Source organism: Penicillium concentricum (genome assembly GCF_028827145.1).
Source record: "Penicillium concentricum strain IBT 3081 chromosome Unknown utg000002l_segment0_segment0, whole genome shotgun sequence".
In the NCBI taxonomy this organism is placed as follows: domain Eukaryota; kingdom Fungi; phylum Ascomycota; class Eurotiomycetes; order Eurotiales; family Aspergillaceae; genus Penicillium; species Penicillium concentricum.
The window spans coordinates 358,461-371,699 of NW_026622755.1; the positions used below are offsets into that span (position 1 = coordinate 358,461).

General features: G+C 50.6%; 5 protein-coding genes across 5 annotated transcripts; 3 read left to right on the top strand and 2 right to left on the bottom strand.

Annotated features, from left to right (window-relative positions):
• Nucleotides 1-376: 376 nt before the first annotated feature.
• On the top strand, nt 377-1,462 carry hapB (CCAAT-binding transcription factor subunit HAPB; the record flags this gene model as incomplete). Its single annotated transcript, XM_056721429.1, has 1 exon — nt 377-1,462. One exon carries the CDS (start codon nt 377-379, stop codon nt 1,460-1,462), a length of 1,086 nt encoding a protein of 361 aa, XP_056577679.1.
• Nucleotides 1,463-3,488: 2,026 nt separating this feature from the next.
• On the bottom strand, nt 3,489-4,304 carry N7517_003700 (uncharacterized protein; the record flags this gene model as incomplete). Its single annotated transcript, XM_056721430.1, has 1 exon — nt 3,489-4,304. One exon carries the CDS (start codon nt 4,302-4,304, stop codon nt 3,489-3,491), a length of 816 nt encoding a protein of 271 aa, XP_056577680.1.
• Nucleotides 4,305-6,115: 1,811 nt separating this feature from the next.
• On the top strand, nt 6,116-8,905 carry N7517_003701 (putative arsenite resistance protein Ars2; the record flags this gene model as incomplete). The annotated part of the gene is made up of 3 exons (XM_056721431.1): nt 6,116-6,215; nt 6,273-8,275; nt 8,327-8,905. The coding sequence occupies 3 exons, from the start codon at nt 6,116-6,118 to the stop codon at nt 8,903-8,905; spliced, it is 2,682 nt and encodes an 893-aa protein (XP_056577681.1).
• A 396-nt stretch (nt 8,906-9,301) lies between these two features.
• On the bottom strand, nt 9,302-10,588 carry N7517_003702 (uncharacterized protein; the record flags this gene model as incomplete). The annotated part of the gene is made up of 1 exon (XM_056721432.1): nt 9,302-10,588. One exon carries the CDS (start codon nt 10,586-10,588, stop codon nt 9,302-9,304), a length of 1,287 nt encoding a protein of 428 aa, XP_056577682.1.
• Nucleotides 10,589-11,254: 666 nt separating this feature from the next.
• flbB lies at nt 11,255-12,945 on the top strand (the record flags this gene model as incomplete). The annotated part of the gene is made up of 5 exons (XM_056721433.1): nt 11,255-11,298; nt 11,527-11,687; nt 11,735-11,822; nt 11,870-12,424; nt 12,483-12,945. 5 exons carry the CDS (start codon nt 11,255-11,257, stop codon nt 12,943-12,945), a joined length of 1,311 nt encoding a protein of 436 aa, XP_056577683.1.
• Nucleotides 12,946-13,239: the final 294 nt, after the last annotated feature.

Here is a 13,239-nt window from a genome sequence, read left to right on the forward strand (position 1 = left end):
TCACACGCGCCAACGATTTAAGGTACGTGCCTGGTCCCTGTTGTGTTATTTTGGTTCCCCATACCCCCACCCGCCAATCCAGTGACCGCTCGGCGATGCGCTTTGCTGACGCGAATCCCCGAGCCTGCAGACTATCCATCGAATCATCGGTCGCCTACCCCAGTACTTGTGGTGACTCTGTCCCTCATTCCGCGCGCTTTGCGATATCGCTTTACATCTACCAAACAGACGTCGCCGTCAACTTTGACACATTTCGACCTACCATCCCAAATCCTTTTGGTCTGATTGGTGATCTACATCTCAAGTCTCTTCAGATCGATCCACTGAATCGGCGCACCCTATAGTGTGACAAGATCCACTATCACAACTCGCCAGTATGGAGTACCCTCCTCAATATCAACAAGCCCACGGGCAACATCCACATGCTCCATCTCACATCCCCGGTCCTTATCAAACCGGGCCACCAAACGCCGGTGCACCTGTTGGGTCGATGGCATCGCCCACCAATGCCCAGGCACCGATCCAACCTCACTCAACCCACCAAAGCTCCCCTATCGTTCCGTCGCAACCTCATTATCAACAAGCACAGAATGGACCCGGAGGTGTTCACCAGCAAATGAACTTCCCCCAAGGCTACGGTGTCCCCGCGCCCATGGCTCAGGGCTACGGCATCTCGCCGACGCAGGCTGCCGCCATGGCCACCGCAGCTGCATCTGGGCAGTTCTACCCCCTTCACCAGGACTCCATGGCCGGCCAGATGCCTCAGGGTTCCCGAGCCTCGCCGCGCATGGCGAGCATGCAAATGAAGCAAGATCGTGACCCCAGATCCCCACCGCAGATGCAAAACCAGATGCCTCCGATGGGATCGCAGGTTCAGATGCCGCCAAGCCAGCAACTCTCTCAGCGTCGCATGAGCCATGTCGGTAGCCCCAACGTCCAGAATGCACAGCCCGTCATGAGCCACGTCGGCCGGGCCCCCATCGCTGCCCCACTTCCCCAGGCTCCCGTACAACAGAACCAGCCTTCACCCGACATGGTACCTGGCGGCAACCAAGAAGAGTCGCCCCTGTACGTGAATGCCAAGCAGTTCCATAGAATCTTGAAGCGTCGCGTAGCGCGACAAAAGCTCGAGGAACAGCTGCGTTTGACATCCAAGGGTCGCAAGCCTTATCTGCACGAGTCACGACACAACCACGCCATGCGAAGACCGCGTGGACCTGGTGGACGTTTCCTGACTGCAGATGAAGTGGCCGCTATGGAGAAGCGAGAAGAGGTAACAGGCCAGCCTGTTACCTTCGAGGATCTCAGCAAGCCATTGCCAACTGAGAATGGTGGTGGACAGAAGCGCAAGTCAAGTGAAGTCCATGGCGATGGCATGAACTCTTCTAAGAAAACGAAGATCAATGCTAGCGCCGATGGAAGCTCGGGGGACTCTGCTGAGCCCTCGGACGAGGACGGCTAACTTCCCTCATCTTCATTTGTGTTCACCCCAAGACTGTAAACACTACTCGTCTTGACCAGGTGACTTGCGGTATCGAATTTTTTTGTTTTTCTTTTGTCGTCACGGCTTTATGGATGGACGTCTTGGACCTTTTCTCTAGCGAGCGATGTGTATGGATCCCCCCTTTCTATGCTCTATGCCCCATTTGATGTGCTTTTTGTCTGATATGCTTTTGTCTGATGTGTTTTGTCTGATGTGTTTTTGTTTTGATCTATCTTACCCCCATTTCCCCTGATGTCTGTCTGTTTATACTCGCTATGCTGGGACGATTTATTTCTTCTTCATTCCCCCTCTTGCCTATTTTATCTCAATCCTCTTCTCAATGGTGTCTCCCTCAGTTCATGGGAGAAACCTTGTACAAGAATGACCATTCAAAGCATCTACACTTTCACCCTGGTGAAAAGTGATATGTGAGACTGGAGATAGCATGCTCTGCTTTACTCTGCTCGAAATTGTGCCGCCTGTTGGCCCTCATATTACATGTAGGGTTAAGGGCACATGGTTGTGCTTGATATGCCAGCTCATAATCTTCGGCAGTTAGCAATTGGCCAAAAATTCGATCTTCGGATGTGCTATCTCCATATCTCTGTCTCCATTCTATCCACCTTATGTTTCTATTATGAATATGCCTGGCAATATCTTTCATATTCTTCTCCTATTACATCCCCATTTCTTACTTTCCTTCTGTTTCGGTGTCTCGTGTTGCGGGTTTATGGGTCTCCGGCTGGGAATTTTTAGAGAGGGTCTCCATCACTGGAAAAACAGAGCGGGATATCGGTTTTCGAAAGACAGGTTTGTGTTATGAATATCATTTGAATTTTAGTATTGTTTTTTGGTTTCTTTTCTTCCCTTGGGTCCTTTGTGTTCGCTTAGGATCTGGCAAGGCGATGGATGCAGGGCAGGATGGAAATTGGATTGTAGATTTTGGAAACCATGAATATATTGTGCAGGTATTTATAGTATCTTAACGCCAGAAATAAGATGCATTGATCGTCACTGGCGCATATGTACAACATATGCTCGCTCCTAAAAAGCCATGACCATGTGGGTCCGGGTCCTTTGGTAGAGGAACAAAGGAAAATAAACTTACGAGTCTCCCAATATCCTAAGAGTGCTTGGACACTCGTATCTGATTGAGACATTCCATGAATTTACAGGTTTAGTGATGGTCGGGTGGCTCGGTCAAGTATGCTTTCTGTTGTTCGCTATCTCGCTAGCTGGTGTTCATCTTAAGAATATAGAGGAATATTATAGGAATGTGATGCTTCAAAATTGAGGACTCGAAATGTTAAAAATGTATCTGATAAATCCTGCGCAATAATAAGATCCTAATAGTATGTCTAATGGTTAAGTCCATCGTAGACGGCATGCGGGCCACTGAGGCTCAAAAGCCCTTGAAATCACATTGTAAGATAAAAGCCAAGGGAAGTGTGAGCCAAGAAGGGCATGAGTATATCGGAGCTTTCTGGCCCGCCAAAGTCTAGACTTTGTAACGGCAGGGGTGGAGAAATGGAGTATGTGACAAAAAGGGGTGTATGGGATTGATCTAGGAATGTATGGAAAAAGACAACAATCAGATAAGACAACACATGAACTGGTGGGAATCAGAGGTGGTGATATTCTTACTTCCACCTGGCAAAGCTGGGTGTGGTCTTCGATTGTAACATGGAACAAGGAGGAAATGAATTCCTTCCCGGTGGTGCTCCGGGGTTAACTGAAAGTCCTGTAAATGCAGAGAACCTTCCAATCGACCACAGTATTGAGAGGAAAGGTTGGTTGCAAGTTACACCGACATCAGCAGCTGGAAGACACAAAGCATGATTGAGCCAGGTGTAGTGTCAATAGCGATCTGGCTACAAAAGCCCGCACCTGGTTATTGAAACATGCACATGTCAGACTTTGACACCGACTGCCAGCAACATATACATCCATAGCACCACTCAATGAGGACTGGATGAACGGCCATGAATCTGCAGTTCGCCAGCTCTCATACAGCTTCCCAATCCATGGCATCGACCATGAACCCCCAGTCTGCCTCAGAGCTTGCCCCATCTCCAGTGACCTCCTCCGGGCGGATGCACTTGTCGACATGCTCCTTTGCGCGAATATACGATTCTTCTAAACCGCCGAAGATATCCGAGATGATGCCCTCGAAATCAAAGCTAGCAAGCGTAACAACGTCTTTTCTTTCACCTTGCTTTTCTCTCTCTTCCATGGTCAAATCGGCAGTTTTCCACCTATTCCGCAGTTCCTTGGCCTTTTGTAATTGCAAATAGACATGGCCACCGCCAAGAACCGGGGATAGTGGGGTTGATTGCTCCCGCAAGGCCTCTAGCACATTGGCATGGTATCGATGAATACCAACAGGCCGACCGATGCCAGTTCCATTATCTGGTGGTCCTCGAGGCGACGATGTAACCGAGATATTGAATACCGCCAATAAATGGACAATGGCACGTTCTAGTAGAGCATAATATTCGTGGAAATCGATCTTGAACATTATTTCAGCGTGGGCGACATCTTCCGCCGATCCGAGCTCCCCGATTTCCAGAGTTGCAAGACGGTATCCTTCAGCTAAAAATGGGAGTTTCCATCGCAGCCTGGCGACAATTTTCATAAATCGTGCCAATTCCTCGGCTGGCGGCAGCAAACGGCCATCTTGGGGTGTGATAGTCGCCGGGCGGATGCTGCTGTTACCGGGATTGGAGTTGTTGGGCCAATACCGAGGAGAATTTTGACTCGCTGGGTATCGTTTATTTCCCCCTGTTCCGGGTGCCCAGCGAGAGTTGAGCAGACCTGACATGGTCGTTCGTAGGTAAAATGTGGCGTGTTATGCTGATGTGGTTTGGCGGGCGTGGTGGTTCTGATCAACCAATCAGCGGTTAGTATGGACCTAAGGAATATCGTGCTCATGAGAGACCTGGGGATATGCGAGTTGAGCTCTCTTACTTTTGTAGGTGTTATCTGTTGAAATTGAGGGGGATATCTACCTATACATAGTATATATTATGTATAGTATATATTACTGCATCATGTCTCCTGTTATCGCCTTTTCCTGTTCTTGTTGAGTCTTGAGCAGCCTGTAGTTCAGTCCGCGATTGTGTGTCAGACTAAACACCTTACCTAGGTATGCAACTGCGTTTTCTGTCAAAATATGTAAGTGACAGGTTTACGAGGGGAGGTTGACCTTAGGGAAACCGGTTTTCTTTGTTTGATAATGACTAGGCAATTATCTGACTCTAACACAAATATTATTTTAAGATTGAATGTCGTCTAGGCCTTTTTCCTATATTTACCTGCGCTAGAAAGAATACAGGCCTTTTAGCCATATATAACTAGAAGACCAGCGATTACTGGGAATCTTATTGACCTGCTTTACAAGGAGTGTTTGTGTGATATATCAACAGTGCAATTGGATTCTGCTCAAGTACAGAGTATATAATATGTACATGTTTCCAAAGGACAGCCAAAAAGAGTGTGCGTTATTTTGATTATCCCATACCAAGGGATCCATGCAGGATGTATAACTTCGTTTGCCAGCGCTAGTCAAGCGAAAAGTGACCCGGTAACCAACATGAATGATCAGGGGGCCGATAAAAATCCAATTTTTTGATAGGCGGTTAAGTAAAAGGAGTAGCACAAAACCGAAGCAGACTTCCATGAAGGAAATCATCAACAAGGTTGAAGTTGTCAGGATCTTCAATTGTTAACAGGAGGTTATACTTCATTGATATCCGGCGAGATATTGGAGTGACTAACCCGGCTCTGGCATTTTTTAACTTGAACAATCTTTTTCTTCCCCCCCCTCTACTCATTTTATTCCCGACTTCCACTGCTAAAAATTATAGATTTAACTGTTGCCCAAGTTAGGGCAGGCAATTGTCGTTCCTGACAACCCACCAATCAGCGGCAGTCTTTCATCCCCGTGACGCTATACCCCTTTCAGCCAAGCGCCCCAGCTCTCTCCAGCTTCGTCCGCCTCCTCGGCTTCTTCCCATCATCACCAACTGTCGTGTGTCGCTCGAGGCTTCTTGTAGGTGGCCCTCTTCTTTCTCCAATTCGGTTTCTGTTTATTCTTTGGCTTTTTCCCTTGCCCCTTCTCTTTCTATCATTCTCCTCTGACCCTGCTTTTCCAATCCCCTGCTCCATCTTCTTTTCTTCCTAAGCCGTGGCGCCAGCCGCGCATTGCTGGATCTTGTGGGCTATGACTCCTTGAATGCATAACAGCATTGGCTCTGGCCAGCCTTCTTTATAATCTCTCTTTGCTATCCGAAATCACCTGCTGCAAAGATGTTCCAAACCCCTGCCAAGTTCCAGGGCCGACATGTCGCCAGCAGCAGTGTGTTCTTGTCTCTCTCTTTGCCCTAAACCCCTGCCTCTGTTATTCCTCGTGAACTTCCCAGCCGCCACCATCGCTATTTCGCTCTATGAAGTTGCTTGGTCTGATGTTGACGAATATCGAATCTTAGCTCATCCTGCGGTTCCCGACTCCCTGATCAATTAACGCAGACTGCCCCATTTGCGATTTATCCACCTGGGCTCAGTCCTTGGGATTATCGATACATTGATCGCAGCGAAGGCGATAAAATTACCTATCTCGGAAGGTTTCAAACAATGGATTCCTACGATGGTTATGGATCTCCCGGAAGGAACCGTGAATCGGATTCCTTTACGGGAAGAGCCACAGGGGAATCATACAGACGTCGGTCGCCCGGTAAGTCTATCATTGAATATTGTTACGGAGAGGTGGGCGAAATTGACTCTTGACCAGCCTCTCAAGATCGACGACGTGCACGACCGCGCTCCCGCTCGCCCGTGATTGACCGGTACGAGCCTTCGGAGCGTCGTTCTCACCGCGAGGACTTTTACAACAATTCTCGGGAGCATGCTGCCCGAGAGCGCGAGGATCGCCGACGTGCCCCCTCGCCAACTGTGGCAAACATCGATCGCTATGTGCCGGGACAAGACAGCGGTGGCGGTAGCAGTCGTCCTATCCACACCAACCCTATGCCCAATCCTCTTACACTCGATTTCCAAGTCGGATTCAATTGGTTCGCCGAGTGGTGGAGATTGGAGGAATCTGTGAATGAGGAGAAAGAGCGCGCCAAGAACGGCGGCCGTCGAGTAAAGGGAGAGCGCGAGGCGCGCGAAGATCGCGACAAGGAACGCGCGCAAATCCAGGCAGCTTATGATACATACAAGGTCGATCTACAAATTCGACTGGCTAGGTTGTTCGTCCAGCAGCACCGGAACGAGGAATGGTTCAAAGAACGCTATGTTCCCGAAGTCAGAGATCCTCTTCGCGCTCGCCTCATGACGGTTCGACAAGGCGCATATGAACAGTGGGAGCGTGATATGGAAAGTGACCTTTTCAAAGACTTTACCCTTGAAGGCATATACAAGAGCGATAGCGACGGTGCCGGTGGTGTGGTTGAAAAGGAGGAAGGTGAGACTACGGCTACCGCTGAGACCATGGGGGTGCTGGACCTACTTCCAGTCCGTGGCGGAGACCTTCGTGACGAAGCTCTAGGCCAGCCTGCGCTCCTTATTAAAACACTTGCACCAAACGTCAGCCGCAGCAAGATCGAGGAGTTTTGCAAGGAGCATCTCGGCGAGGAAGATGGAGGTTTCAAGGGGCTCAGTCTCAGTGACCCCAACCCCTCCAAGAAGTTCCATCGTATGGGATGGATCATGCTGCATCCTTCCGCAAACACCAGCACGGTGGAGCGTGGAGATGGACGTGAGGAAGAGTTCGAAAATATGGACCATGATGGTACCAACGGTGGTGTCGCAACTAGCCCGGCTGAGAAGGCTCTCGAGGCTGTTAATGACAAAACCATCCATGATTCGGTTCACGGTGACTTTGTTTGCCACGTGGGAATCCATGTTCCCCCAGCTCAGCCGCGCAAGAAGGCTCTCTGGGATTTGTTCTCCGCGCCTGAGAGAATTGACCGTGATCTCGAGCTGGCCAAACGTTTAACTGCCAAGTTGGACTCCGAGATGAACATCAGTGTGGATGGTTTCACTAAAATCGAAGAGTACGTCGACGACATGCGCGGTAAGGGTGAACTCCAGCCCCCTCCTACTGGACCAGTTAGTGCCAAGAAGCAGAGAAACGGATACAGTGATGAAGGAGATGAAGGGGAGATTGAGGAAGGCGAAGAGAAGGAAGTCCCAGACGAGGAAGAAGTGGACGATGAGGAGCTTGCAGTCAAGAAGAAGAAGTTGGACTTGGTTGTTGAATACCTGCGCCGGGTCTACAACTTCTGTTTCTTCTGTGTCTTTGAAAGTGACTCGGTCCATGAGCTTGGTCGTAAGTGTCCTGGGGGACACCTTCGCCGTCCACGTACCGGACTTTCCACTCAGGCCAAGGAAGTGGCTCGAGCCAGTGCTCTTGGCCAGCCGTTCCCGGCCAAGAAGAAGGAACCTAGCGAGGAAGGAGAAGACCTCTCGTCGCCTGTCCAGGAGAAGCGCGGACAGCGCCATGGTTCCAAGTCTGAACAGCAACTGCAGCGTGCCTTTAACTGGGTGAAAACCTTTGAAGACAAATTGCTGCAGATCCTGGAGCCAGAGAATGTCGATCTCAGCAAGCTCGGCGGCAAGCCTGTTGATCAGGCGCTTGAGGATGAGCTTCTGAAGTACATGAAGCAGGAGGACGACTCCAAGTACCGGTGCAAGGCGCCTGAATGTACCAAGCTTTTCAAGGCCGAAGCCTTCTGGCGCAAGCATGTTGAGAAGCGCCACGCAGAGTGGTTTGAAGGCATTAAGAAAGATGTAAGTCTGCAACCATTCAACACTGATTCCAAGTATTAACAATCATCACAGCTCGCATTAGTGAATGCCTATGTCTTGGACCCAGCTCGCATTGCCCCATCCCGATCCGATGCCAACAGCAACGGCCACTTCCCACTTGGTGGACAAGGCCACACCGGCACTCCTCGTGGATTCAGCCTTGCCAGCCTGCCCTACGCCCCCAATGGCAACATGCCCACCTTCCCTCCAGGTGCCATGCCCGGCATGATGGGTTCACACGCAGGCGGCTGGAATGCAAACGCAATGGGACACGACGGCGGTCTGCACCAGCCTGGACCCATGCGCCGCGGCCAGAACCGAAACAACCGGCCCGGCCCGTATGACCGTCGCCGATTCAACGGCAACGGCCGACTGAGTCCTCCCCGCGGCATGCCCGGCATGTATGGTGGTGGTCGTCTCCCGCCTCCTGGTGTTAGTGTTCCCGCTGGCCACCCCGCAGCCAACATGGCCGCCGGCAACCCCTTCCCAGACTCCATGGGTTCCAACGGAGGTCCCATGGCGCCGCGCGAAGCCGTCCAGGGCCGTAGCCTGAAGAGCTACGAGGATCTGGATGCAGTCGACGCATCTGGCAGCGGTGAACTGCAGTACTAGTTGCATCTGCCGATTTGATCAGATTTCAAGTTCTTTTTTCTTTTTCTTATTTTTTTTCTTTCCTCCAATTGGCGACCTGGCGCATCGGAGGGACCATCGGAGAATCGCTGACTCCAACTTGCTCATTTATTGAATTCAATCATTTCCACTGATCTTTACTTGCGAAAATTGCCTGTTATTTTTATCTCCTTGTTTATCATCCCCCACGGAATCTCTCTTTGTCTTTTCCAGCATGTACAATAACTCTTCTTCTATCAAATAAGGCATTGAAGATTCAAAAATATCAAATGATATTATTGCAATGCAACGCGTATGGGGTATAGATGTGTTATACATAAGTTTACAATTTCTCAAAACAACCTCCATCCCTAAACCAACACTTCCAACGACCATATCCTACGGCATCTGAATAACAACCTCTTCTCGCGAATCCCGCCACTGAACACCCATCCCACGAATCCGCCGCTCACTTGCTAAGAAGAGCAAAAGGTAGACGTGCATAGCGACCTCACCCCACGCATATACTCTAAGAGAGAGGTGCGTGTTAGACGAGATCGTTGATGGGGTCGGCGTCGCAGCTTCGAGAATACACCATACGCCCCAGCCCGCCCGGCCATCCCTGCCTACGAAGTCCGAGAGAAAGGACCAGAAGGCATGGAAGAGCGGGGAAGGCCAGGTTCGGTTCTCTTTTGGCCTTGGCTTTGGCTTGGCCGTGGGACTAGTGGTTCCAAGCTTTGAGTTTCGGTTTCGGTTTGGAAGATCGGCTGGATCTGGGATCCGATGTTGGGGTGGCTCAATAGCGAGGCGCACGAGCCAGTAACCCCGTTCTAAGGGGTCTAGGGGACGGGATTGAGTGGATGGGTTGTAGGTGCGTGCTGGGTTCAGACGCTCTGTGAGCATGGATAGGGTTGGAGTGATGTGGGTAGTGAAAGGGGAAGTGGAGATTGGAGGTCTTGGGGGGTGGATTTCGAGGGGGAGGGTGGAGAGCGTGATGGGATTAGGGGTTGGGGGGATTGCATGGATGGGAAATGAGGGTGTAGTGTGGCTGATGGCGTAGTCTGGGCCTTTTCCTTGATCTGAGCTAGATATTTCGATGGGAGTTTGGGGGAAACCAGTGGGGAGGCGACCATTATCCTGATTCTGGAAGGGGGTCAACCTGTGAGATGCAGCGGGCTGGTCCGCTGCAGGTTGATTTTCGTGAATTGGAACCGGATTCGCCTGATCAGGCTCGGCCGGGGCTGTGCGACGTCGTTTAGAAGGTGGAGTAAACTGCGATGGAGACGATAGTGCTGCATGAGATGGCTCGGCGTAGACTAGTTGGGCGATCTCTGGCTGGGAGTCTGGGATGACGCTGATGAGACTCTCGAGGGAGGAATGATTTGAGATGATGTGCCCGCGTGGAGTCGCGCCATCCCTTTCAGGGACCAGACGACGATCCGAGGATAAGGTCGTGTATGCGGGCCGGAGCGCCTCCCGCAATATTGGCGAAGCCTCGTGTTGAGTCGTCGGGGGCACCGAGGAATGTTCGGCCAGATGCGGGTCTCGATCGGTGGGACTTGAAGACTCGATCTCCTGTGAGGCACATTGGAATTCCAAGATTGCGGCAACTTGGGTCTTATATCGTGCATCATCTTGTGCGGTGCTTGGGGCCGCAATGTGTACTAGAATCTGAGAGGGGATCATTTCTCCGTTGGAACCATTATGATATTCGATGCGGACTAGTGGGATCAGGGCGCCGATCGTATTTGTCAAAATGAAGTCAAGGAGAAAGAGAGACTATTGGATGCAACCTGAAGGTCCTCATGGAAGAAAATGATTGGTCAGCCCGTTCGACTGATCACACTAAATCTCGCACGTACCTGGTACTTTCAAGGTACTTGTATTGTAGTGTTGAAATAGCCGTTGAAGGTGGTACCACCCATGTAGCGGGAGCTTTCCCGAACCCTCAAAAGGACATAACAGATGTTCGAGTGTTTACTATTTTCTGTTTCTGTTTGTTTCTGTCTATTTCGGCCTATTTGTGTATTCACCAAGGTATACCCAGTTTCTTCTTCTATTCTATACTTCTATCCTTCTAGACCTATTAATCTGTACTCCATAGTCCGGCCGTTTGTGTAGTGGATCCTCTTAAGATAGATCGAACGCCTTTTTTTTTTTTTATAAAATCCCAGTTTAATACGATAATTATGAAAAAAAGTAAAAATTAAAAGAGTTAAAAAAAGGAGTTGCACAAAATCGGGTCCATCACATCCACTTGCTTTCTTCCTTATACTCTCCAAGCTCCAATATCTACTCTCCGTAGACTTAGCTTTCTCGACTTAACCTTCTCCCTTACCTACAAAAACTCTCATGGCTCTCAGTGGTGGGGTGTACCCCATGGATCATTCGATGGAGTATTCTGGTGAGTCTCTGTTCATTTATCGAACTCTATCGCATTGGAACCAGATTGAATTTCCCTCAATTGTGGGCGAAGCTTGGAAATCCCGGGTTTCCCGTTATCGCTCAAGCTCCAGGGCTATCCAGATCTGACTTTCTCCCCGATCACCCTGGGCTTTGATCTGGGCTTTCTCCAACCAAATATCCATTGTTTAAATGCATTCCGATGGTTGCTGACATTACAGCGCCGATGTTCCTCCGGCCCGGCCCACGGCCCCGGAGTGCACGGTGCGGGACATGGTAGAAGAACCACATACCCCATCGAACAAAGGCTTCGGCGCGGAAATATTCAAGCTCTTCGGAGGCGGCAGCATTGGTAGTAATGGGTTGAAGAAAACCACGCGAGGTGAGTGATCCCATTCATTCGATCGGACCCCAACTGAGCCTTTCCAGATGGGCAGCAGCCCAAACGTCGCGGCCCCAAGCCGGATAGCAAGCCTGCACTTACCAGGCGACAGGAACTAAACCGACAGGCTCAAAGGTACATATCCTGATTTGATAACCATCGGGCTGGACTAATCCATACAGGACACATCGCGAGCGAAAGGAAAAATACATGAGAGGTCTGGAAGTCGAGGTATCGCGGTTACGGGAGGCCTACACCACCGAGATCATGGACGCCAACACAGCGATTCACCAACACAAAGAGATGATGCATTGGATGCGAGTGGAGAATGAAATCTTGAAGGAAATTCTCGCAGCGAACGGAATCCAATACGAAGCCGATTTAGAGCGCCGCCGGGCAGAACGCCCATTCCAATCGAGCCCTGTTACTGTCGCTCCTAGCAGCACTGCGTCGCAGAGTGCTCCTCTCGCCCACTCGGTCAGCAACCACAACACAACCCCTGCAACCACGATCTCGTCCGGAATGAGTCCCCGCGCCAATGGCATGGATCACTCCGAGATCTCGCCCACGATTGGATATGCGTCCCAGCAGCCAGTGTACCACGCGAGTGCCGGCGAGCATTCCATGAGCATGGATCATTCATCCTGCGGACCTATCGATACCATGCAGCCCATGCCAATTATGCCGGGAGGTGTCTTCGAAACGGACCCCCAGTTGCAAGTTGACTTTATCCTAACGTGAGGCCCATTCTAATCTAATAGCCAAACACACAAGCTAACGAATATATCCCTACAGACTCGAAGGCCCCTGCCGCGAACATACAGACTACCTCTGCAGACGATCGATCACAGAAGCCGACGACGAAGACATGCCATTCTCCGGACACGCCCTGATGGCAACATGTCCGCCGCCTAGCTACATTGCGAAAACCACACACGAACAACCATACCCGCATAAGACGCCAGACCTCCCGCACGCAAACCTCAGCACACTCCTCAACCTCAGTCGACAGCTCGTCACGGACGGACAGATCACGCCCATCATGGCGCTGCAGTGTCTTAAGAACCACGAGCTGTACCCGACGCTCCGTCGCGACGACATCAAGATCATCATGGACACGCTCAACACCAAGGTCCGCTGCTACGGCTTCGGTGCTGTGGTTGAGGACTTCGAGTTGATAGATTGTCTGAGCAGCGTGCTCGGCACCAGGGTTGAACTCGGCGTGGCCGGCACAGCCGATGACTCGATGTATGGTTGAGGGTCAAAGGCAATGAAAATGATTATGATTTGATGTCTGGAAAATCCTATCTTCTGTCTTTGTGTTGGCTACTGCGGAGTGACTTGGCGCCTTACTGCCTGCCTTTCGGTTTTGATTGTGCTTGTGCACTTCATTTTTCGATTCTCTATCCTTTTCTTTCTTACTCTCCCTCTTCTTTCGTTCTTACAATCTCTTCTTTTCGTTTTCGTCTTTGTGCCTCCCGCCGAGAGGGTTGTATATAAGTGAAAATCACCGCGGGTGCAGATGACATGTACCTGGACAATATCTTCCCTT